At 37.5% G+C, this 25,857-nt stretch overlaps 1 protein-coding gene and 1 pseudogene across 3 annotated transcripts in view; one reads left to right on the top strand and one right to left on the bottom strand.

The window, feature by feature from the left end:
* The window catches only part of Nbas (NBAS subunit of NRZ tethering complex), a 330,311-nt gene that overhangs the window by 182,749 nt on the left and 121,705 nt on the right, over positions 1 to 25,857 (bottom strand). For 2 of the 3 annotated variants that reach the window (XM_058578372.1, XM_046441291.2), the window contains exons 23-28: positions 21,734 to 21,887; positions 16,899 to 17,084; positions 15,831 to 16,004; positions 7,524 to 7,657; positions 2,054 to 2,116; positions 218 to 340 (exon numbers count right to left, since the gene is read on the bottom strand). In XM_058578372.1, the coding sequence (XP_058434355.1) occupies positions 218 to 340; positions 2,054 to 2,116; positions 7,524 to 7,657; positions 15,831 to 16,004; positions 16,899 to 17,084; positions 21,734 to 21,887 (834 nt within the window). The remainder of the gene's footprint in view (positions 1 to 217; positions 341 to 2,053; positions 2,117 to 7,523; positions 7,658 to 15,830; positions 16,005 to 16,898; positions 17,085 to 21,733; positions 21,888 to 25,857) is intronic. The other variant, XM_046441292.2, reaches the window with a different exon arrangement.
* LOC131424086 (uncharacterized) lies at positions 17,759 to 20,732 on the top strand (annotated as a pseudogene).

The following is a 25,857-nucleotide window of genomic DNA, read 5'->3' on the forward strand; positions in this document are numbered from 1 at the left end:
GTAAAGTAACATGTAAAGGGACAGAAAGTAGATCTGACCTTGTAAGGGAAAGTGGACTTGATGAGGAGAAGCTGGCAGGAATGGATCGTAAAGAAGCAACAGCAAACCCTTAAGGGGAATGAATATATTCATGAACCTGACAATACTGATGGTTTCATGAGCATATATATGTCAAACCTTATCAAACTGTATATGCGTATGAGTTTTAACGACTCACTTCCGACCGGCGTGTCTGGTCAATCTAACCATCAGCTTTCGAGCCTCTTCAGAGCTAGACTGAGTGTTCTTAACAAATGAAATAGGTTTCTCAAGTCCATGTTTTTCCAAAAGCTCTGACACACTGTAAGTAAAAAAAGATTTAAAATCTTGCTGCCAAACAAAAGGACTATAAACAATCTTAAACATACAAATATTTAAGTTCTAGTATTAAAACAAAGAGCATCACACAATATGATCCAGTTTTATATTTTAAGAAAACCAAAGCTCATTATATTTCAAATCTTATTTTCCCCATCGACTTTCATTAGAATATACCTGGACTAAAGCATATTTTTTAAAAGGGCATTTTTATTTCAAAATTATTTTAGCAATTTCCCTCTACCATAATAACACAAATCAGTAAAATAAACCAAATATATAATTTCATTGCCCAATTTTAACTCGTTGTTAACAATTCTATGATTTGTAGCTGTGAGGGGCAACAAGACTAAAAAGTTCTTATTTTAAAATAACACCTACGGCCAGGCACAGTGTCAAACTCGGCGTGGGAGGCTGAGACAGGAGGATTACAAGTTCAAAGTCAGCCTCAGCAATGGCGAGGCACTTAGCAACTCAGTGACACCCTGTCTCTAAAATATAAAATAGGGTTGGGAATGTGGCTCAGTGGATAAGTGCCCCTGAGTTCAATCCCAGTACCCAAAAAAAAAAAAAAAAACACCCACACACACCTTAAAAGTAAGACCTAAGCATCATCCAGAGACCTATAGGATACTACTGTTTTCTTGAGGTACTGGTGGCATAAGGACCACAAACATGCAGTAAATGAAGTATGACTATTTCATTGTATCTCAGTGAAATCTTTTCTAGGTTTCATTAGGCAAACAGATAAAAGGAGTAGCGAAAAGTCAACTTGTAATAGGAAGCACTTGATTTGTTAAACATTCTGTAAGAAATACAACTGTATAATTTTCAGAACATAGAATGATAAGAATCAAGCTAATAATAAATGGAGGTCCTGAGAAAAACAGTTAATTCTTCATTTAATTCACATACATGGCACACAAAACATTCTGTTCCCTTAAGTGCAGCTTAAAATATTTACCCTAAAGACCCTTAGTTTGAGTGAATAAAATTACTGAACTCCAAATTATATTTTACCATACATATTACCACTACTAAAGTGGTGTTATTATCTGTAATTTCTATAATTACACATTGAAAGAACAGTGTTATTCTTAACATTTTATTTGAAATATTTTAAAGTTACATTTCTACATACACATAAACGCTAACAATATTAACTTCTTAAATGGCAAATTAAGAATGTTCCAATCTCAAAGAAATAACTCAATGTTTCCTCAGAACAGTAAAGAAAACTAATACCAAGTAATATGAAGGTTCTAGCACAGTTTGATCTAATTAAATATATTGTACCCAAAAAAGTCAGATTCAATACTTGCTGCAGAAATTATCATTTCTTTTGTGCCTGTTATGTTTAAGGGACTTTAAATGCTTCATGTAATATTAATTCCCAAATTCCACGAGTTCAGTAATTAAGAATAAGGAAACCACAAGTTCAGAGATTACACAGCAGAAATGTCTAGATTTGAATACAGGCTCATCAGTCTATAATCCCATGCCTCTTACTATTCTTCCATTCTGCTGTAACAAGGCAGCTGTACATTCATCACTGGGGAGATTCACTCAAAAAAGAACCAGAAAAAAAAAATACAAGGTCAAAGGAGAAATAATGACTAAAAGGCTGGCTTAGGGTCACACTTCTTGGATAGTCACACTTACTTGGCACAGAACCAAAAGACTTCATTTTTCTCACCTGAGAATTTGTTCCAGTTGGTCTACCATGTCATGAAGAGTTGTGGTCATCTTTGTCTTATGACTAAAGAATTGAAAGAACAAAAATTAAGTCTTAATAGCGGGGCTCTTTAATAAAGCATAACACCCAATTCAGTGGTCTAAGAGCATGCTTCTCTTCTGTTTCATATGTAACATACTGTCCAAATAAAAGTTCAGGCTTAACTCCTAAATTCATTCAATAGTTTTCTTGAGTCTATAGATTATGCCTGTAATCCCTGCAGCTCAGGAGGCCGGGGCAGGCCAACTGAGTTCAAAGCCAGCCTCAGCAAAAAGTGAGGCATTAAGCAATTCAGTGAGACTGTCTCTAAATACAAAATAGGGCCGGGGATGTGGCTCAGTGGTTGAGTGCCCTTGAGTTCAATTCCTAGTACCACCCCTTCGCGCCCCCCCCCCAAAAAAAATAAAAAAATACAAGAGTAGGTCAACATTCTCCGTAACGGATTAGCCAGACACGAGTAACTACTTTCTAAGGTATTTTTGGTTTAGTTCTGACTCAAGGCAAAAAGAACAGAATTTAACTTAATTGGAGAAGAACTATAAATCAGGGGGCTGGGGCTGTAGCTCAGTGGCAGAGCACTTACCTAGCATGTGTGAGGCACTGGATTACATCCTCAGAACTGCATACAAGTAAAATAAAGGCATGTTGCCCATACACAACTACAATTAAATAAAAAAAAAACTAACACATCAGATAAGGAGCAAGGCTCCACATACTGGCTTTCAACAAGGCCTGACAACATCTGTGGCCTCCCTAAGATATCCTCATTAGCATTCCATATAAAGGAGGAGCTCTCACACAAAATCATCCCACCCCATCAGAATCCCATCCACCTCAGTGGTGAAGAACCACCATTTGATAGAATCACTGGCAGGCAGTAAAGACAGGAAAGCAAGTCTTTCTGTGGAAGCAAGTGAGTGGGAACTAGTAGAAATATTAGGAAAAGGCGCACAAGTCTATAAAATGTGGCTGGTAGAGAAGAGGAAACGTGGCACAACACATCAAGGGAACACGGATTTGGCAGAAAAACCTAGCAACTGCTATCAACACTCTCACCCTACATGACAGTAAGTGCTCCTCACAACTCTCTGCTGAGAGTCCCAACCTGACACTCTCAGTGCCTTCCCACAGTGCCCTGAATTTCAGCGAATGTTCCAACTTGAACATAAAGCCTCATTATTTCATTATTTTTAAAATGATTGATCTCCCTGGTGTAAATTATTTGACAACTATTCGGTGCAACTTTCAGAGATTACACTGCCTTCTTAGGCTTCAAACGAGAGTGAGCAGTCAGGTATAGACTACCTAAAGTCATTCGTCAGAGCTACCTTTCATTAATGTACACCTTCAGCAGTAATCTTTTTAAAATTATCATTCTGTAGCATGGTCATAGATACCAAAGAACGCAGTGTACTTCCTTTGTGAATTGACATTGAATAAGTGATTATTCTTTTCAATGATTTGGTCTAGTTCACTTAGGACCAAGACAGGAGGCATCAAGCTGAGAACCATCGAGTTTCCCACCCAGCTCATTGGAGCAGAAATCCTTCAAGGACTTACTCTCTGAAAAACAGGTTAGGGAGTAGCCTCTGCATCACGTTGCCCTGTATAGAAGGAAATTCTGAAATCCTTCACTGAAGTTTTTAAACCGTGGGTAACACCACTTTGCTGCAAAATGTCTATAATACAATCCATTTTACCTGCCTTTTGCTGCCTACTGAAGGACATGACTGTTAGAGGCATATTTGCTATATACTGCCATTTTTTACCAAGGATGTGAAGGAGAGACTGGCCATACTCGCATAGGTCTGAGTAATACCAAGTTCCCCACACACAGATGCCCAAGCCCAACTGAAGAAGGGAGGTACTCAGTACTACTCGACCTCCATCCAGCTTTACCATTAACAGGATGAATGCTGAGATCCTTTCTTAATGGTCAGAACTTAGAACTTTGACAAGGAGAAAGGAATGACCGGGATGTACAAATCACCAATGTTTCTGTAACCTAACAGGCAGAATGTAAGATATATCACTTCTCTAAAAAAATAAAAACTGAGACAAGACTGGCAACCCAGCTGCAAGTAGTGCTATAGTGAAGGGGCTGGGCTTGTCAAAAAAGGGACCACAGATCATAGAACTACAGAAACAGAGCTAAAAGGCCTTCCAATTAAATATGATAGAAGGAACTCTACATTTATCTCTACTCCTTTCCAAACTCCATTTAAAAGACGGTAAGTGAAACAGCAAAAGGAACTGGGGGTGTACACACAAGGAACAGAGAAAGAGAAAGGAGACAACAGTGGATAAGAGATGCACAGAAAATCTGGAGATGCAAATTAGGTGGCTATAGACATAAAGCAGAGAAGTAACAACTGCAAGAAGAATGGGAAGCCAGCACATATGCGAAAAAAGGAATGCCAAGGGCTGGAAGCAGCAGGTATTTCTGAAAACATAAGCACACGCGTGCACACCAGTTATAGTCCTTTTATCTCATACAGGCAGTCCACTCTTCCACACCTGGAAGCACAGAGGGACTTCATACTGTAGACAACTGGATTAGGTACACCCCAGTACTAAAAAGTACAAGACATGTAGATGGAAAGGGCGGAAAAGAGGTACTATTCTGAGTTAACAAAAGATAAAACACTTGTTAGCATTTTAGGGTCTCGCCCATTTAAATATCCCTTCCTGACCACGTTAAGGTAAGGTTCATCTAGAAACAAGCCTGCTCTCTACGAATACAAGGCTTCCAATCAGCTGTTTAGGGCTTTAACTATAAATTACTCATCAAGAATAAAAACAGAAAAACATTCCTAAGAGTAAAGGCATAAACAATAAAATATGAAAAACCAGAAACTGAGGTGAGATCAAAGACAGCAGAAGAACGTGTATCCATGCATCTGTGAAACAAGATGGGGATTTTTTTTTTTAATGAACAAGTTCTTAGAATTTAAATTAAAAAGGTAAAAACAAATTTTAAAATTCAAAAAACTGAATTATAAAATAAGACGAAAGAAATACCCCAGATCAAAGGTGAGAAACAGAATGAAAAGGGCAGTAAAAGGTCTTAAATGAGAGCTACAGTTAAATAACAAAATTCACAGATCTAACTTCTGAAAAACAGGAATTTGAGGAGAAAAGTACAAATAAACTCGTTAAGGAAAAAAATATATTTCCCACAGGACTGAAAGTTATGAGCTTCCAGAATGGAGTAGACTAGTCAATGAACAACACAACAAATTCAGACTTGCAAGAAAATATTTTTAAGGTATTTCAGAACACTAAGGACGAGGATAAGATAGTAAACCCTGTAGAAAGGAAGAAAACCACACGTAAAGCACTATGATTCAGAATAGCACTGGGCTTCTCAATAACCTGGAGGAGACAAGAGCAGTACCTTCAGACCTTGCAGGAAAAAGATCGTGCACCTATAATTGCACACACAGTCTGGCCTTCTATCTACTGGAAGGGTGTGATCATGGTATTAGAAAGATTGAAGGACAAAGAATAGGCGATTATCCAATCCAGGGAAAACAAACTTGAATCAAAAGGAAACAAAAACACCTAACTCTGTGTAAACAATATTGCATAATTGTGGGTTTTTTTGAGAGAAGAATTTTTTTTAATATTTATTTTTCAGTTTTTCAGTGGACATAACATCTTTTATTTTTATGTGGTGGAGGATCGAACTCAGTACCGCACGCATGCCAGGCGAGCGTGTTACCACTTGAGCCACATCCCCAGCCCAATTGCATAATTGTAATGACAAAAAAAATAGTAGGAATACAAACAGAAAAAGGAAAGCATTTCCATAAAAGCATACCAAGAATGATCTAAAATTGCAATATTAACAAGCCTAATATTAAGATAATAAAAATTATGAAAGTTGTCTGCTTTTATGAAGGCAGGTATTTAAAGATGAAGAAAGGAGGCCATGAACAGTTGTCTACTATCAGTCTTAAATTGCCTGGTTTCAACTGTGTTCATACATTACATCATTTTTAAAAATTAAGAGGGGATCATGTCCCTCTGGACTAATGTATTTTACAAAAGCACCTCACTTCTTTTTTTCAATAACAACTTTCTATAGGAAAAAGACCAACTGACTTGCAGAAATTTCCTATTTTCTTCATGGCTATTTAAATTGTCTTTCTAATTCCTGTTTCAACTATAGAAGTTTGGCCGAAAAGTGATAGATCCAGAGTGAACAATTCTAGCACAATTACTCCTCAGGGCACTGAAATACTAGGTCCTTCATGCTGCATCACATCAGAAGACAGACATGCGATGTCAGGCTATTTGACTATAAGTGATGCCAGCCTGGCTAAGGTGACTAGGAAAATGGCAGTCAGACCTTGCCTTTATAAATGTAAATTTCACCTTTAAAAATAAAAGAAAAATAGTCGCTGGGATAATGCTTTACTATATTGCTTTACCATTAATTTTTCATCTGATTTCAGTACTATTAATGACTGCATGATAATTATTTCACAGTGAATTGCAAAACAGGTGTCTACTTTCATGAAAAATATTTTCTAGAAAGGACAAGAGACAGACAAGGAAAGAGAAAATGGATAAGGAGCTTTCCTGTTTAAATATCTCATCTTGCAAATAAGAAAATGACAAGAGGTTAAATGACTGAAGTTACAAAGGCTTAGAACAGGCCTGCTGACTTTCCCTTCCTGCTCTTTCAAGTGTTGTAAGCAACGTGAATTCTTTTCCAGATGTAAAAATTGTATTATATGCTAGATTTTTAAAAAGGATTAAAGGAATGACTGTTACCTGACTTCCAATTTGCATCCAACTCAATAATCAAAAAGCACATATATAAGATTCCATTTAAACATAAAAGTACTTAAAAATTATACACATTCATCCATCACTAGTACATGTCCCCTGAGGACTAACACAGGTAAGCACCAAGAACAATTCACAGAATACATACACTTTTAGCAGATAAATATGACAATTAAAACACAACTGAAAACAAAATCAATCAGTACCAATCCACTAATGAAAAGATTTTGGGGGTGGGGGATACCAGGGATTGATCCCAGGGGCACTCAACCACTGAGCCACATCTGTTTTTTATTTTGCTGCAGCCTCCTGAGCCACTAGGATTAAAGGCATGTGCCAGCACATCACACCCAGCTAAAAAGAATTTTTTGTGGTAATGACATTTTTATTTTTTAACAGATAATTATCAAGTTTAACAAAATTATATAGTAGTTTAAAATATACTAGAACTTCCCATATAATGGTAGAAGAACATGAGTTTAGCTCTACACAACAGGATTGCAGATGATTTTATTTTTCTCTTTGTATTTCTTTCACATTCCAAAAATTCTCTATGATGAATATTTGGGGAAGCAATGTTTTCATTTTAAATGTTAGAATAAAAGGACAGTAAGATTGGCCTATGGACTCTTACCCATATCCTCTTTGTGGCAGACATTCTAAGATGTCATAGCAAAGAGAGAGTTGATCATTTCGTTCACAGTTATAGATGCACTCTAGCGATATTGCCATCAGCTGATCCTGATCAGGAATAATTTTTTGCTTCAGCTAGAAAAAATAAAGCATTTTGTACTAAATGTCAATAGATTCACAGTCTGTTTCTCCCTAGCCCAGTACCACTGCCAATAGAATATTAAATAGTGCAATTAATCAGCCACAGAAACAAATCTTGATTTTTGTTCAGCTTAAAGACTTTGGGGTCTTTAATAATTCTAAATGAAATCACATTTTAATTACAGAATCAGCTAGAAAAGATAATTTGTAACCCATAAGCTTTGCATCTGCTGAAAACAGACTTGTCAATTTATGACCCTTTCAAGATAAAGCAGAGAGGAAAAGCACAGTGAACTGAAAAGGCAATTCATTAAAAATAACATTTCTAACCCTGGAGCCAAATTCTTTGGGTTCCAATTACAAAGACATAAAATTCTTTAATATTTAAAAATGCTCGAACCTATTATTTTTTTTCAGTATGTATTATACATTATTCATTTAACTACACAGTACTGACATTCTGTTCAGAAGTCCAACTGTAATGTAGTTGTACACAAACCACGTAACATAATCTATTTCTGATGCAGAAAAATGACCACTTCAGGCCACTTTCTATACAGCATACACCATTTCTCCCTGCAAACCACAGATTTCCATTCTTGCAGTATTTTCTGATACACAAAAATAACCGATTTGTTCCTTGTTTTACTCCTCTATAAAACAAATATTAACAACACCTTCCTAAGGAGGGGTAGTGAAGGCTAAATCAACTATTAAATGTGGAAGACATTATTATCAACACAGAAACCAAAATGAAAGCTTCAGAGAATTAGGTAAATAAATACATGCAGAGCACTTAAACTTTACCACCACAGAAACCAAATGAAAGCCTGAAACTACTTTCTTAAGAGTTGTTTTCAACAAAAAGTAAGTTTAGGATAATTTCTGTAATAATGATCTCTTGCATTTCAGCATTTTAGTAGAAACTCCCCAATATACACAAAACAGATGGGAAAGTGATGGGAAGAGCTGCCAAACAAAGGCATTTTCTTAGAAAACTTAAGTCAATATTTGTTTCTACTGGGGATTAAACCCAGGGCCTCTCCTACACGCTAATAACATTCTACCACTGAGCTGCACCCTCAGGCCCTGGTCTTCAGCTTTCCCTGCTCTCCCACTCCCACTGCAGAAGATGGAACTTTGACAGCTGCCAAAGAGGCCTTCTGTTGTTCAGCCTGAGTTTTCAATAGTTTAACTACTCCCAATTTTTCATTACCTCTCTATAGGGGGCACTATGAACTAAAGTATGTCCCCCACTTCCCCCTAATGTTGACACCCTAACCCTCAATGTGGTGCACACCTTTCTTCCTCTTTCTTGCAAGCACAAAGGACATGTAACCACAGGACAATGGTAGCCACCTATAAGCCATGAGCATAGGGCTCAGAATGAAATCTACCTTACAAGTACCTCAATTTTGAACTTTAAGTCTCCAGAGCTATAGGAAATAAATTTCTATTGCTTAATTAAAAAAAAGAAAAAGAAAAACTCAAATTAATGGATGCAAATAAAAAAAACATTCAAGGTTACCAGGGAAACAAAGTTTTCTAAAGCAGCTGAGTCAAAAGATTTACATACATGTCCACAGGTATTAAGAAAACACTTATCGTCATTAAGTTGGCACTAACATCTGACAAAGGATTGCCCACAGCTGCAAAGTGATTAACTGGTAACAAAAGGACAAGAGAACAATAAAAATGGGTATTATTATAAATTAACAAAAATAACTTTTCTTGGTTTCTTATTTTGTGCCAGCTTCCAGTTGTAAGTGCTTGCATGCATTAATTTATAAATCCTCATAACAACCCTCTAAGATTATTGCAAGTCTTATTTCCATTGTACATTAAGGGAAAACCAAAGTGCCAAGAGATCAAATGATTTGCTCATGCTTGTAAAGCTAGGAAGTGGCAAAGTCATGATTCAAATCCAGACCATTGGCTCGAGAGCCAAAACTAAGCAACACAAGCTCTCACAATCCTGCAGGGGACTTTGACCTGCATGCAGGGAGACTGAGGAGACTGGGGGGAATATGGTAATAACTTGCATATGGTAAGAGCACACCCCAGGAAGATGAAACACTCAAACTAGATTTAGTCAAGGAACAATTTGGGAAACCATCTGAAAACAAGCCCAAATCCTTGATGTTTTATTTGATCTTCAGGCTTCCTGCCATGGACACATTTTAAAGAGTCATTTTTAAGTTCAATGTTCTAGAGTTTGTACTTAATCATATATACTCAAAAGTTTATGCTAAAAAATCCTTTAGTAGTCTTTCAATGTGAATGGTCAAGAATGAACTTCTGACTTTTTATCCAAAACCTTCATGGTTACCTGCCAGCCCATCTTTCTAGTGCCAAGAACCACTTACCCTACAGAAAGTTTTGTTTTACCCAAATTAAATTCCAGGAGGCACTAGGCATCTGTGGGAATTGACTCCAGAACCCTTGCTGATACCAGAATCTGCAGATTCTCAAATCCCTTATGTAAAATGACATAGCATTTACATGATTTTCACATATCCACCTGTATATTTACTTGATCTCTAGATTACCTATAATACCTAAAACAATGTAAATGCTAGGTGAATAGTTGCTATATTGTAGTTAGAGAATAATGACAAGAAAAAGGTCTATGTGTGTTAAGTACAGATTTTTTTTTTTAATGTTTTGATCCACGGTTGGTTGATTTCCATGGTAGGTTAATTCTAAGCACACAGAGATTTGAGCAATGGATGCAGAGCCCATGGACACAGAACGCTGACTATACTTGCTGTAATCTAAATTCTATATAAGCTTGATTATATCTACTTGTCTCAGTCCACTTCTACCTGGAATGTCTTCTCAAGAACATATGTTTACATGATAATAGAATGAATCAGATATTATTACCCTATGTGCATATATGATTACATGACCTGCATAAGTCTACATCATGTGCCTCACAAGAATGAGAAGTTACAGTCCATTTATGTAGGATTTGTCAAAATACATTCTACTGTCATGTATAAATTATTAGAATAATAAGTGAAAAGAATACAGGTTTACCAACTGTCCTATACCTACCTAGCAATTTAGTTTTATTTCCATTTGACCGACTTAAAGTGGACTTTCCCAAGTGTCCATGGTCCATGCATAGGTTCAATACATGCTAGTTCATTAAAAAAAAATATTACTCTTATACAAAGATCTCCTTTTCTCTATATATTCTTATGGTACTTATTCTTCTCTTACAACATTCAGCATATCTTCCTTAATACAATCTATTGTGTACATTAATCAATGCTCAAATTTATAAGACAATTTTCCTTATGCCTGTCAGACTCCCTACATGAAGTCTTACAGTAGACAAGCTAAGACACACTTGTTCTTATCTTCATCCTCCTTTTCTCAACTTCTCAGTGGTCACTATTAAACCATCTTTTGCCCTTTCTTAAACTAAAAGAATATAGTCCATGCAGGACATTCTCACTTGACACAATGAGCCTTCCAAACATGGGCATCTCAAGTCTGCATTGCAAAGCAAGGTAAAATGCAAGAGAATCAATTTCAAAAACTAAAAACTTAAAATTATACATTATAGATACATAGAAAAGAACACGGATGATAAGATAGAATACCTGGAAAACACCAGAGAGTCAAGCAATATAAGAAGTCAGTGAGGAAGAATACAAACTTCACACGCAGCATCAAGAGCTTTCATATTCACACATGAAAAAAAAAAAACAAGAAATGAGGGAAGAGAAAACTTCACTTTGTAAGAGGGACAGAAAATTAAAAACTTAGGAATAGATTTAACAAAAAAATATGCAAAACATCAAAAATTTTAACCACTCCTGAAACATTTAAAAAAGGCAAACAAATAGAATAAAATATTCTACTTTTGAAGAGGGTGATTGAACATTAATATAGTAATCTCCCTATGTTAATTTATAGATTCAATATAATCACAAGGAAATACAAATAAGCTGTCAGGAAATTAGACAAGCTGATACCAAAGTTTAAATGGAAAAAAAAATATCCAAGAATAACTTAAAAATTAGTTGGGGAAAAAAAACTACAAAGGAATACTATCCTCAGACATTAGACCATACTCCAGCCAGGCACTGAGGCACATGCCTGTACTCCCATTGGCTCAGGAGGCTGAGGCAGGAAGATCTCGCGTTCAAAGCCAGACTCAGCAAAAGCGTGGCAGTAAGCAACTCAGTGAGACCGTGTTTCTAAATAAGATACAAAATAGGGCTGAGGGTATGGCTCAGTTGCTGAGTGCCCCCGAGTTCAATCCCAGGTACCAAAAATAAATAGTCCCAATTCTCTGTAATTAAAACAACATTCTACTAGGACATGGACAGACCATCAGACTCTTCCTAGAATTCTTGCTAGTCCTACATCAGACCTGCCCTGCCTATTCTCCATGTCTTTTCACTTTATGTTCTACATTGCAGATAGTTTCTTAAATTGTGTTCCAGATTTCAATTCTTTCTTAAATTGTCTTCAATTCCTTTGAATTCCTCCATTTAAATTTTTGCTTTTATTATAATTTCAATTCTATAAGTTCTAAATGGCTTATTTTCAAATCTCAGCTCATTTTTTTCAGTTTCTCCATTCCTTCTCATGTCTTTGTTTCTTTCCTCATATCTTAAGGATTGAAAATATGTATTTCATAGCCTATATCTGATCATCTATTATCAGAGTGGAAGGAGAGCAAGGTTCTGCCCACTCAATCTTGCCTATAGATATTTTCCTTGGGTTTTGTAAAACTGAATTGTAAACTCATCTTCAAGATTTATCTGTAATATTCTTACACATCTGTTCAAATGTGAGTCCCTCAAAGAAGTTTTGCTTTTGCTATCACCAAGAGAACCAGGTCCAGTTTTATCACAGATAACAACAGATTTGACTGAACACTGCTCTGTTAGAGGGCTGCCCATCCCCACCCCTCTAGTGAAAAGTACATGCCAGCACAGTCACGCCTCTTGGCGGTCTTCACGTGCCAATGGGTAGGAAGCTTTCTATTCTGCACTTTCACTGACAATGCCGCAGTTAGGAGTAGAACAGAAAACCACACCCCCACCCACGCAACCACTAACTTCTCCTGAGTTTCTCTGACTTCCTTCTGCTTCACTTTTGGCCAGCAGGAATTCCCCTTACTTTCTCTGAAGCTCAGCACCACAGGTAAACATATTTTTAATAATTTAATGACTAATTTTAAATACTTTAGAGTAAAAGAATTTTCAGAACATTTAGTCAATGATGCTGTCAGAAACAACATTATTTCTATCTTTATGTTTTATTCTACAGTAAATATTAAATTAGAAAATATAATTTTAAAACTAAAATTGCCCACTGAATTATGTAATTAGAAACAAACTTAAAAGATGGTACTTTAACAAAGCTAAGAAGTAAATTCCCATTGGTTAAAAGAAAGGACATTTGAAACAGTGGTACCCAGCCCTGGCTTTCCATCAAAATCACTGGATAAATTACTAAAAGTATACCCAAGACACACCCCCCCCCCAAATTCTACTCCATTGTATCTGAAAAAGGCATAGAAACTTTTTTAATGTGTACATGGTTCTGATGTACAGACACATTCAAAAGTCACCAGTTTGGAAGACAGAAAACACTGAGAAGGCAGGAGATTGTGTCCCCATGACATTAATGCCCAGACCTGCCCCCCTCAAGTTTCACTTTCCAATGACAGATTCAGTCACAGAGCAATGGCTTACAATCAGAAGAGTGTTTTAGGAGTTATAAAGTAGAATAAACTTTGAGGTACACGAGGTGATTTAGAAGGACCTCGTCAGGCAGGTGCAGAGGAGTTTCAAGACCTTCGTTATCACTGTGACCTTGGCTCTTAAGTATTAGCTTCCCTCTTCCCATGAAAGAATTGCTCTTCTGACCTTTAGTGTCAGGCTTGGCCATCAGACTTTCTTCTGCCAGGAGAAAGTGAGGAAGCAACTTGAGCCCCTTTTTTTAGCTATAGTTTTAAAAGCCACTGGGAGTCTACTATTGTTTTCCTGGGCCACAGGATAGAAAATTTTTCTGCCTCATTTGCCAAGTAAATAACACATGGAACACAGCAGAAGCCCAACTGTAGCAGATGTGACACTTGTGAGAAAAATCATATTTGCTGTTGCACAGTATTAACACAGAGATCATTTGTTCATGCAGCATACTTGATCTAAGCTGTCTGATAAAGAAGCCATTGCTGCTGTTAAATTATTAAAATACTCTGTGCATCATTCATGGCAGATCTAAGGTACCTTCTTTTCATAAAAAATTAAGTGAAATACAAACAATACTCCCAGTACAATCTTAGTCAAGTAAATAAATATAAACAAGTGATCTAAAGCACCCCCAATGAAACCAAGTTTCAATCCTTCATTCCTACATTTGTTCTGCCAAAGTGAATGGAGCTCTTGTTCACTATAGGCAGCATGCTATTTTCTGGTAATAAAGAGATGAATGACATACAGAGAAGGAATAAAGGAAAGAAAGACAAACATGAACAAATAATCCCAACACAGTATGATAAGGGCTATAATAGAAGCAAGTACAAAGACCTGTCAGAGCATAGAGAAGTCGAGGAAGATTTCACAGTAGAGAGAATCTAGAAGAGCAGGACTTGAAGGATAGGCAGTTATTTGTGAAGTGAATGAAAAGGGGGAATCACCATTCTAAACAAAGGAAATATGACATAAAATACAGAAAGCCAAGAGTGAGCCTGACAGGGTGAAGAGTCGAGAAGTTCACTGTGAACGGTCTCATTCTCCTGGAGAGAAACAAGGCTGGAGAGGCAGGCTGGAAGCACAGGCCCTGAAGCTTCTCTGCTTTGATGTTCACATGTTTCAACAAAGGCAAATGACTGTATGGTTTATTCAAAAGGTTCATGCTAAATTGCCGAGTAGAAACAAAAAGCTGACTACAAACAAATGATATGCAAGATTCTGTGAGGAAGAAGTATCACAAATAAGATTACTGGAAAGAATTTAAAGTTGCTTCTTTCTTCCTCATAAAACATTCATATTCAATCTATCCTGCTTCTCACATGCTATTCTGCTGCCATAAGCAACCCACCTCAGCTCACAGTAAACCACTGCACATTTAAAACCAGAATACTAAGTGCAGACTGCTTATGAGAAGATGGAAAATTTTAAGTAACCAATGAACACACATTTCTGACAGACCTTTTAGAAACCAAAAGCGTACAATGTAGCATTTTTTTCCTTTAAATTTTCATTATACTGCTCTATGACCATAAATCTTAGTGGACTTACGAACAAAGCATAGGGCAAGAAAATAGTCTCAATGCGAATTTTAAATTCGAAGAAGTCTGAAATGCTTTCTGCTTGAACCCAAATATAATGTTTTGAAAATTACTACAAAGTCAGGACTCAAGTGACCATGCCATCTTGCTTGAGTGCCCCTCAACAGAAAAGGAGGCACTATCACTAGAAATAGCATATTTGATCTGTGGCTAAATTAAGACACTGTCAAATGCAAAGGTATGCTGTACTTAATAAAATGACTTTACCATCAGTCAATGTGAACCCTTTAGAAATTCAAAGTTATACAGTACTCTTTAAGTAGATATAACAGTAATTAAGAATAATTACAAGATACCTTATAAGAGCATAAATATTTTCATAAACTATTTGAATGTACTCAAGGGCAGAAACCATCTCCTATTAGTGGTATCATACAATGTAAAAGTTAAGAACAGTTGTGGCATTACAATACTGTATTTGAATGCAAGTTCTTCTACCTACTGTGTAACCCTGGGCTAGTACCTAATCACTTTAGATCACAACTTTCCTTTCCTCTATATTAAGATAGTAAAAGTATCTATTTCATAGGATTATTAATTAAATATTTTAACACTTGAGACATGATAGGTATTGAATTCCTATCAACGATTCATCTTCTTGGTATTAACAGTTTCCAACATATAGTAGATAGTTCACAAACTTTAAAACAAATAAAAATAAACAATTTTCTGAACTTTTGGAAAAAATTTTCACACTACACTACTGAAACACTTTTAAAGAAAGGCAGCCATTTCTGTATAAAAGGAATTATCTGCAAAGTCTTTTATAGAAATTTATTTTTAAAAACCTATTTCTATAAATTTAAAAAATGCAGGGAATTTTAAGTTAGAGTTTCTACTTACATCTGGTTTGGAATGCTGAAATATCTTCAGGGGAAATTTTAAATCCCCTTTAGCTAAAGTTACTAAATATTCTTTTAGTAGCTCATTAGCTACACCAGGAGACCGTTTCTCACAACGATGGAGAAACGGAACCATCCATTGGTAGGCACTTGTCACATATTTGTCCTCAGAACACTGAAAGAACATTAAAAAAAAATTAGCATTAAATAGTGCATTATCCCACACGAGTCCTAAAGTTTACCAGTAGTCAGATGATGTTAAACAGAGGCTGTGCATACTTTCTAAAACAGACACTGCAGGTCACCACTTACATATGTACCAACAGGCATCAAAGAATGAGTCACCTTCTACCTGGGAATAGTGGGGGTACAGCAACAATACCACTGTGGCCCATCTGCTCATGCCACTACATAGTCATGAGGTCCTCCAGAGCAAAGAGGATACCCAGAAGAGGGAAGAGGAAGAATATGTGAACAGGCAGAGGAGGAGACTTTAGACCAAGAGGAAAAGGCACAAGAACAGAAGGAGGGAGAAGAGCAAAGAGGTTTGGAAAGGAGCTACATCTAGAAAAGTCCAGAATCCCTCCATTCCTTTCCTCTTTTCATTTTGCTCCTTTATATCCACCTTCACAAAACTTCAAATGACACTGATAATTTTACTCATTATCCCTAAAATTATGCAATCACTTTTTTTAATTACCCCAAAAGATCTACCTAAGTCTCATAAGGGGAGTCCCACGTACAAAACAAACCAAGTTTCACTGGGTTGCTTAAAGGGAAAAGAAAGCAAAAAAAAAGGGGGGGGGGTCGGAGTGAAGAAAAGGAGGATGGAAAAGGGGACAGATGATAGAGGAATGGAGAAAGAGAAAAGGCAAGCCAGGCATAACAGTCAACACAGCTTTACATCACTTCAGTAACATACCCATGACGTTTGATTTTGGGAGAAAAAAAGATCAGGAAACCTTTATGTACTCAGTTTTCAAGTTTGAAGAACATTTCATTTTTGGTTCAAGATTTATATTAGTCAAAGTACAGAGAATGCTTAAAAAAATGTTAAAATAAAACTTACGCCATTCATCAGTAATCTTAGTTTTTCAATGTCTTTCATTTGCTGGAGTTCTTTCAAGGTTAGGGTTAAGTCACACCCAGCTTCATAAACCAGTGTTTCCAGAGTAACCAAATTATCACACAGAACTAGCAAACCAGGAATATGCCGCTCCATTCCAAGTCGAATAAGTGACAATGCACAGTCAACCTAAAATTGAGAACAACTGTAAGTTCCCAAGCTTAGACATTCTAAAGTAAAAACTTAGTACAGAATCTAATTCTTATGACCATTTTTTAAAATTCCATTAAAAATATATTTTTTACCATAAAAACAGTTCTTAAAAGACTCAACCAGCAAGAAATACTGAGGATAAAGATATTAAAGGAGTGGGGAGGGGCGGGGGTTGTGGCTCAGTGGTAGAGTGTCTGCCTAGCATTGTGAGGCACTGGGTTCGTTTCCCAGTACCACATAAAAAATAAAGCACTCATGTTCATCTAAAAATATTTTTTAAAGATATTAAAGGAAAGATAACCATCTTAAATTTCTCACAACATATTAACAAGGAGAGGGAAAAAATTAACAGATAGTAAGAAAGCCAAATTACTCTTAGTTTACTACACAGCTCTGTTTCCAAGAAGAGCAACTATCCCCACAGCTTCCAGTTCAGACACTTTCCTTCCACAGTGCCTCCCATACAGAAGGCATTCAATAAATACATGCTGATTAACTCTGGTACAAACATTTGACTCAATTCACTTAAGCTTCATCAGATAAAAAGCAAGGAATGATTTTCCTTTAGAGGCTCAACAGAATGCCATTTGACCCATTCCTTGATAAAATTTATGGATTAACATTCTCTGACTCATGGGAAAACATCCGTCATGGCCTATGCCCATGATCTTTCACACTACCCTGAGTTTCTGGTTCCTACATTATTTTTTGAGGACTTACTGGGAGTTAACATCATTAGAAGAACTAAGAACACAAAGCTGAGTAAGTCGAGGCCTCTACCTTCAATGTTTCCTCAGTCTAGGAAGGAAAAACAACCAGTCCGTCAATGCTGGAAGGAGTGAGGCAAGTGCTGTGACTGACTGGGATCCAAAGAGCACTGAGCCCATCCTGAGGGTGTGCAGCTTCCCAGATGAGGAACTTGTAAATGGGCGCTGCAGAACCAATGGGTTTTAGTGAGGTGAAGCACAAGAGGGAGGGAGAGTAGCACGGGAGGCAGGGAGGCAGGGCGCACTGTCATCTAGCTCCACCAGACAGAATGGCTTGACGTGAAGGGCAGGAGGGCTAGAGTCCTAAAGAGGAAGGTGCCACATCAGAGGATAGTGTGACACTAAGGAATCTGCAGTTTATCCTGAAACAAAATATGACCCAAGGTTTTCCACTGAGGCCTGTCAAACAGATTTACACTTTGGAATAGTATTTACTGAATGACGAATTAATCAGGATGATGAACTGAAATTGCCTGGACTGAAAACAGGGAGACTAGTCATGAGAACTGCAGCTGCCAGCATGGGAGGAATCCTGACAGATATCCTGATTCACACACCCATTCACTAGCTACTTCACTCATTCATGTGGGCTAAGTATTAGTTGAACACTTTCTATGTACTGGGCAAAAAAATAACAAGGAGCCAAACCATGACAGTGTAATTGAAGTCATTCAAGAGGAGAAAAACAATATTAGGAAACAAACTATGAAGTTTGGTCAGACCAGATGAGAAGCATGAGTAAGGAAGAGGAGTCAACAATGATGGCTTGGGTTTTTCCTTTAAGTCAAAGGGTGGGCACAAGGGATCATCAAAACTGAGAACCTTGAACTGAATGTGTTGCTGCTCAGGAGCTTGTGGATTATCTCAGTGCAGAGGCCCAAAACAGATCCAAAAACAAGTAAACCAAACCCGCAGCTGAAGTAAATGTACATGGCTGGAGATTCTACTTGGGAACTGTCAGCACATAAATCAGAGTGGTGTGAGGTGAGAAGATCTGAATGGGCCACACTTATAGACAAGAATTAGTGACAAGAGAAGCAATCTGAGAAATAGTGATAATGGACAAGCCAAAGAACGTGAGCCACAGGAGCAGACAAATTGCTAAGACGAGCACAAGAAAACAGTGGAATATTGTCACATACACCTAAGAAAAGACTTCAGGAAAGTAGTAAATGGTGTCAAAGGACAAGATGTTCAATGAGAAACAGAGGGAACTGGATATTAAGAGTTGGACTGTTAGCCTGAGTAGTATTGTAGAAGGATTCAGACTGGAAAGAGAAGAAAGCAAAAATTGAGAAAGTGATTATGAAGAGCAGAGTGACTTTCTAGGCTGAGATGTGATGGAAACAAGAAGCTAAAACAAGAAGCCAGGAAGAATATGGATTTAACTTATTTTTCTAGTTATAAAAGAGGTAGGATTTGAACTTTCTGCCCTAAAAGTGGGTAGGGGTAGTAAGACCCATTGAAGGAGGAGAAATTAAAGACAAGGACAGGAGCAGAGTGAAGAAGAGGCGGTAAGAACGACCCTGGGTGGACCACAGCTGCACACAGCTACATCCACGCGTCTAGCGCCTACATCCGCTGCCGTCACCATCCTGCCCAAGAGAAAGGCTGCAGGGGATGCTAAAGGAGATAAAGCCAAGATCTGCAAGTTGTCTGCTAAACCTGCTCCTCCAAAGCCAGGGCCTAAGCCTAAAAAGGACCCTCAAAAGGAGGGAGAGAGAAGGGAGAAGCTGAGACCAGCAAGGACGGGAATAACCCTGCAGAAAATGGAGATGCCAAAACAGACCAGGCACAGAGAGCGAAAGGAGCTGGAGACACCAAGGGAAGTGTGTGCATTTTTGGTAACTGTGGCCTTCTGGGGACTGTACATGTTGAAATGCCTTTTTTTTTAATCAAGTTTTATAAAAATGCAGAATTTTGTTTTACTTTTTTTTTAAGCTATGTTGTTGGCACACAGAACACTTCATTGTTGTTTTGGGGGGAAGAAGCACATGTCACTAGTAGATTGTCTCCAAAGCTGGATTGCTGTGGGGGAAAACACCTTTCCCTTCTAGTTTTGAGACAACTTCTTTGCAGTTCCAATATACCTCCTGCCCCACCTCACTTCCTATACACACACCGTCCCCACTATCAACATGCCTCATCCCATCTAAGGCCACAGATAACATTAGATTCACATTTTGTGTTGTACATTCTATGGATTTGGACAATTGTATAATGACATTTATCTACCTTTATAGTATCATTAAGAGTACTTTCACTGCCCTAAAAATTCTGTGCTCTGCCTACTCCTCTAACCAGTGGCAACCGCTTATCTTTTTGTTGTTTCTATAATTCAACATTTTACAGAACGCAACACAGTCGAATTATATTCTAGGTAGCCATTTCAGATGGGCTTCTTTAACTTAGTAATATACATTTAAGGTTCCTCTTTCATGGTTTGAGAACTCATTTTTAGTGTTTAGTAATATTCCATTCTCTGGAACTATCGTAGTTCATCCATTCACTACAGAATGGGTTATCAATTGTAACAAATGTACCACTAAAATGTAAGGTGTTAGCAATAAGGAAAATTTGGTGGGAGGAGTAAGGGTGTGTAGAACTCCACAGTAGCACACTAGTTTTCTATAAAGCTAAAATAGATTAAGCAGGAATTCAAGAAGGCTACCATGTGGAAAACTGGACCTTCTCAGATACACAAAGTAGAAATGTAAACAAGGATCTACATCTTTCTTCCCACGTGCTATTGCGAGCCAGAACCTGTAGAATCAACCTTTCTGTCAAACTAAAGACTGATGGTGGGAGAGGAGGTCCAAAGCCAGGATGTGGGGAGAAAGGAAATGTCATCTACTGACCAAACCCTGAATGAGACTTTTAAAGTGCCTTTTACCATTCTTTGTTCTGAATTACCAATCTGCTCTCTTAAGATGAAATCAACTATGGCTTACATTGACAGAGCACTCAATTATTAGCAGAACTAGGGTGAGGGGAGGGGCACAAGTGGTAGTGTTCCTTTGAAGTACTGGAGATTGAACCCAGAGGCAGTCTACCACTGAGCTACATCCGCAGCCCCCTTTTTGTAATTTTGAAGCAGTGTTTCACAATCTTCCAGCCTCAGCTTCCAAAATAACTGATTACAGATACTACACTACCAAGTTCAGCCAATTGACAGAGTTTTCAATGTTCTCAAGTATATTTCTTTGTTCTCATGAACTCTGACTAGAACTAATGCCAAGAGAAAATTGAGGTGGTACAAAAAAGGTACAAAATCACAAAGTCTGTTAGTGGAAGAGTCAATATTCATATTCAGCAACTTAAGCTCAGTATAATCCTCATCTCTCTGAATCATGCCTCCTCTCTGATGTAGTTATGGATCTCAGTAAAGGTTCAAAAGCCTAAGAGAAATTGAGTATAGTTTTAAGGAAAATAGTATAAACAGCTTTGAACAGGGTTCCTGAAAGGCAAGATCACAATCAACCATATTACCTCACTGTAAAATGGGACTGGTCAAGCACTCTATGTAGAAAAAATATTAATATTAATATTTACTGACATTAATATTAACGTCAGTAAATTAATATGTAGACAAACAGGAACAGAATGTTTTGCAGCTTATATTATAAAAGATTTAGAACTTTTCTTGCACATATTTGCTCTGTAAGAATCCAAAATAAAAGCCACAAAAACTTTTGAGGCAAAGAATAAATGAACAAAAGTAGTAAGAATCACTCATTCCATCCCTTGCAAATGACCTCCATGATTCCTGACCCTGCTATCCACATCCATTGCATACGCTGAGCCCTAAGGACCCAGCAACACTGCAGTATTACTGGGCAGCAGCAGTCCTCCCCTCACCTGCCCGGCATGGTGTTCTATCTCTTCTGCTCTGCTCTGATACCAGTCCATAGCCTTCTCAACTGTAAGCTGGGCCATCCTGAACCTCAGTAACTCAGGCTGTGCGGCATACAAAAATTCACTTTCATCTTGGAGACTCGGCTCAACAACCACTCTGCAAATCACAAAATGAACAATTAACAACTCATTGGAATGCTAGAAAAATATATAATTTTATGAGCGAAAGAGGGAAATAGGTGACAAAGGGATTATGTGTGTGTCATTATGTGTTTTATGTATTTGCATACTTACAGGAAGAGACACTTTGGGAGAATTTATTTTCCTACAGTTTTTCCCAATTTTAAAAATCATAAAACAATTGTGCCACAAATCATGTAAGTATTAATAAAATCACCCTGGAAAGTAAACTGGTTAAATCAAAATCACTTGTGCTGGCCAGCCAGGCCTGGGTTAGCAAATTTCCCCCAGATTACTTCAATTTGAGTTGAAATTACAAAATCTTGTTTTCATAAACATAAAATAACGCCTCATTTAGGTTGGGAATATACCTCTACTAGGCCCTGGCATGGTAGCAATGCACTGGTGTGTGCCCAGTACAGGACTACTCCACAACATTCCCCACCAAATGAACAATAGTGAAAAATGAACAATACCTTAAAGGAACACATACAGGTATAACATCATGAGGACCACAAATTATAAGGAGTTTTTATGAGGATGATCAAAGACAATTGCCTTCCATGGTTAAGGGACAAGACAAAAGTAACTAGACTCCCCAGATGGACCAGGAAAACACCGTGTTCCTTTAGGGACATTCATTCATGTAAAGTGAGGTGGTAACACATGTGGTTGGTTATTGTGATTATAAGGAAGTGAGCTTATATTGGCACCATCTGTCCTTATAGGACACATCATTTAAAGTTTACACATCAAAATAATCAAACAAACTAGGTGAAGCACAGCATAATATTAAAGTGTTTTGCTAAATCTGTGTATGGCATTCTGCTCAGCAATGCGCAAAACAGACCAGAAGTTGGGAGGTTTTTTCCCTCCTGTTCCAAATAGTCAACAAGCCATCTGACAAAATTACTATTGAGAACTGTTCCATAATTTTGGTCAATGTTGCCACCTCTTTTCTCTTTTCCTACTATACTTCTATAGATAACATTAAAACTTCCTGAGGAATCCTTGAGATTTCTCAGAGCTATATCAACATTTGTACGTAGAACATATCACTGATATCTGTCTTCTCATTTTTAAAGGTACTTCTTTATTGTAAGCACACTATTACTAACAAACGGGAGAAAATATTTTTCCCCAATACCTGGAAAATAATAAAATATCAAATAATATAATCCATAAAAAAATTAAGGAAATGAGCTTATAAGTGTGCTACAGAACATGCAACACAATTCCTCACTGAAAGCTGTGAAACCCTGGGCAAGTTACTTAGCTAAAACTACCTTAGGATTCCTTTGATTCTAAAATGTGGGTCTAATACTACTGCAAAATGTTGTAAAAATTCAAAGTAATCGAAGTAAATCGTCAACACTGCCTGGCATAAACCAAATAGTTATTTGGTTTATTTATAGTTACTATTTTGGGGGGGGGGGTTTCCATCAGGTGTGGCACATGATTAGACACAAAGCACCTAAGTACCTGGGCATCTTAGGCACATACCCAAGATAAGCCACTGTGCTTGTAACTGGCACCACACTAAGTCTCACGTGTGGAATGATCCTTTACTTAACTAGCCTCCTATTTTCATTAGTATTCTTCCAGGGATTTTTCCCCCACACAAAGCCACATCACTCTTCCAAGCAGTTTTTTTTAAATCTGCCCCTTTTCAGCAGGGAAAAATAGCCACCAGCAACTCAGAGTTCCTTTGATGCTTTTTTTCAGTCCTTACCCATTTCCCTCTCAACACCATCTGAGAGGATTTAACTGCTCTCTCCTTCAGGAATCAGCTTCCCTTTCATTCCAGCAGCCATACCATCAGAATTCCTTTCATCTTTTCGGCTGCTCCTTTTTGGTCACCTTTGCTAGAATATCCTCTTTACCCAACATTAAATATTAGCACTTCCAAATGCTTAACCCAACGCTATTCTTACTCTGTACTCTCTCCAGGTCTCCCTCCAACTCTACAAATATAAATGACCACAGACGATTCAACTACCGGATTTTACCTGTAACCCAGACGTCACTTAGAAGCTTTAAGATCTTCCTGCTGCTTGCTTCTAAATATTTTTCTGGCATTTCAAATGCAACAAAACTGAAAACTAAATCTGTGACACCCTCAGGTAATAGTTTTTTTTTTTACAACAGCAATCTGATAAAAAGTAAGAACATCTCTTATTTTCAGTTCTTGAAGAGGGCCTTGCCTTTAGCCTTTCAGCACTCCCTCCTCACTGCCAAACATCTCCACTGAGCTAATTCCTGCTTATTCTCCAAATTCTTCAAGTCCCCACAGGGATTCTCTCTGACCTCCACCAAGGTTAAGGCTTCCCCTTGCATGCCCACACTGCCCCACCATGTCTTTCATAGTACTCTGCACTTCCACCTGGGGCACACCTTCTTGAAGACAGGGACTACACAGTCCTTTTCTTCCTTCAGAATCCCTGGACCTAACCAAAGACAGATGCTAATAAACAGAACAAATGACCTGTACTACCCAAGATCTGTATCATCTTCCAAATCATCTTTTCATGGCTTCACATGTTTATAGTTTCTGGAGTTTCTTCCACTTAAGTGCTGTGGTTGGTCTAAGAAGAAATACCTTCATTCTTGGCATCTACTTGTTAGAATCACAAGATACAGGCTAAGGAAAACTGAGGAGAACCCAATGAATGGGTCCAGTCCTGGGCTTCCAGTGCTGCTCCATAAAAACCATCACCTCAGAGGAGCTGGGAGGCTGGGTAGGGGAGGGGAAAGTCTTACTTAATTGGAGAGAATTTGTGCAGTGCCATCATCTCACTTTCCTCACCATGGACACCAACCTTCCACATTTTAAATTTCTCTACCTTTCAATTTTTCATTACAATTAGTAAATAAAGAATTGTAGTTAAATATGGTCAATAAATAAAATGTTCCCATTTATCCAAAAAATTCCACTGATAATAAATTCTTGGGTGGGGGCATGAATACACAAGAAACTGTTGTTCTGTTTTTTCCTGAACTTAACACCCACTGTACTCTCTCCACTCTTGATTGCTTGTATGTAGTCACTGCTACTTTTTTTTTCCAATTTCTAAAAGATCAAATACTAAAATATAAAATATTTTGCAATGAGGGCTGGGGTTGCGGCTCAGTAGTAGAGCGCTTGCCTAGCAAGTGTAAGGCACCGAGTTCAATCCTCAGCACAACATGAAGATAGTTTGTCCACCTATAAAAAAAATTTTAAAAAATATTTTGCAGTGATATTTCAATTACATTACAACATATCATCCCCCTAAGACCTGATTCTTGAAGCCACCCCTTATCCCCTACTTTCACCCCCAACTGGGCACAATGTCATCCAGGGCCTTGCTTTTGCATATATTAAAGTCCAGTTTGGAATCCAGTGGCATTTTCTTCTCATTTCACTCCCTATTTTAATAAAGGAAACCTTAGAATGGCTTCCTAAAACAAGGTATATGAGTGACAAATTTCATGAACTATACATAAATCATCAAATATGAAAGCAGTTAACTGGATATTGAAATCTATATAAGATACATTCTTCAAAAGTTTCAAAAGGATTCCAATTGTCTTAAAGCTTCTTGTATTTTTCTGGATGTTTGAGGTCCTTCTGAGCCCCAATTCCTTCCACGTAGTCTCTTTAGAACAATGTATCCCTGATATTCTTGAAGGTTATAATGCTGTGCTTCAATGTAATAAGCATTTCAATCTGAATATTCACAACCTTCAACTCTAAGTATAGAACTGAATTATTTCTTATAATTTTATCTACTTTATTATCTATGTGTTTTTAAAAGCCTGTAACTTTAACAGAGGTTTGTTTTTAATGCATCCTTCTCTTATATTCTAGCTCTGTATTTTCATTCTAATATCTACAAAATCTCCTGGATTTAATTTTCCAATTATTTAAATTTTGTATACCAACAACCATATGTTTAATGTCCCAA

The sequence above is a fragment of the Marmota monax genome, unplaced genomic scaffold, assembly GCF_021218885.2.
Source record: "Marmota monax isolate L192 unplaced genomic scaffold, Marmota_monax_Labrador192_F-V1.1 WCK01_AAM20220418_F8-fsc00010, whole genome shotgun sequence".
Taxonomy (NCBI): domain Eukaryota; kingdom Metazoa; phylum Chordata; class Mammalia; order Rodentia; family Sciuridae; genus Marmota; species Marmota monax.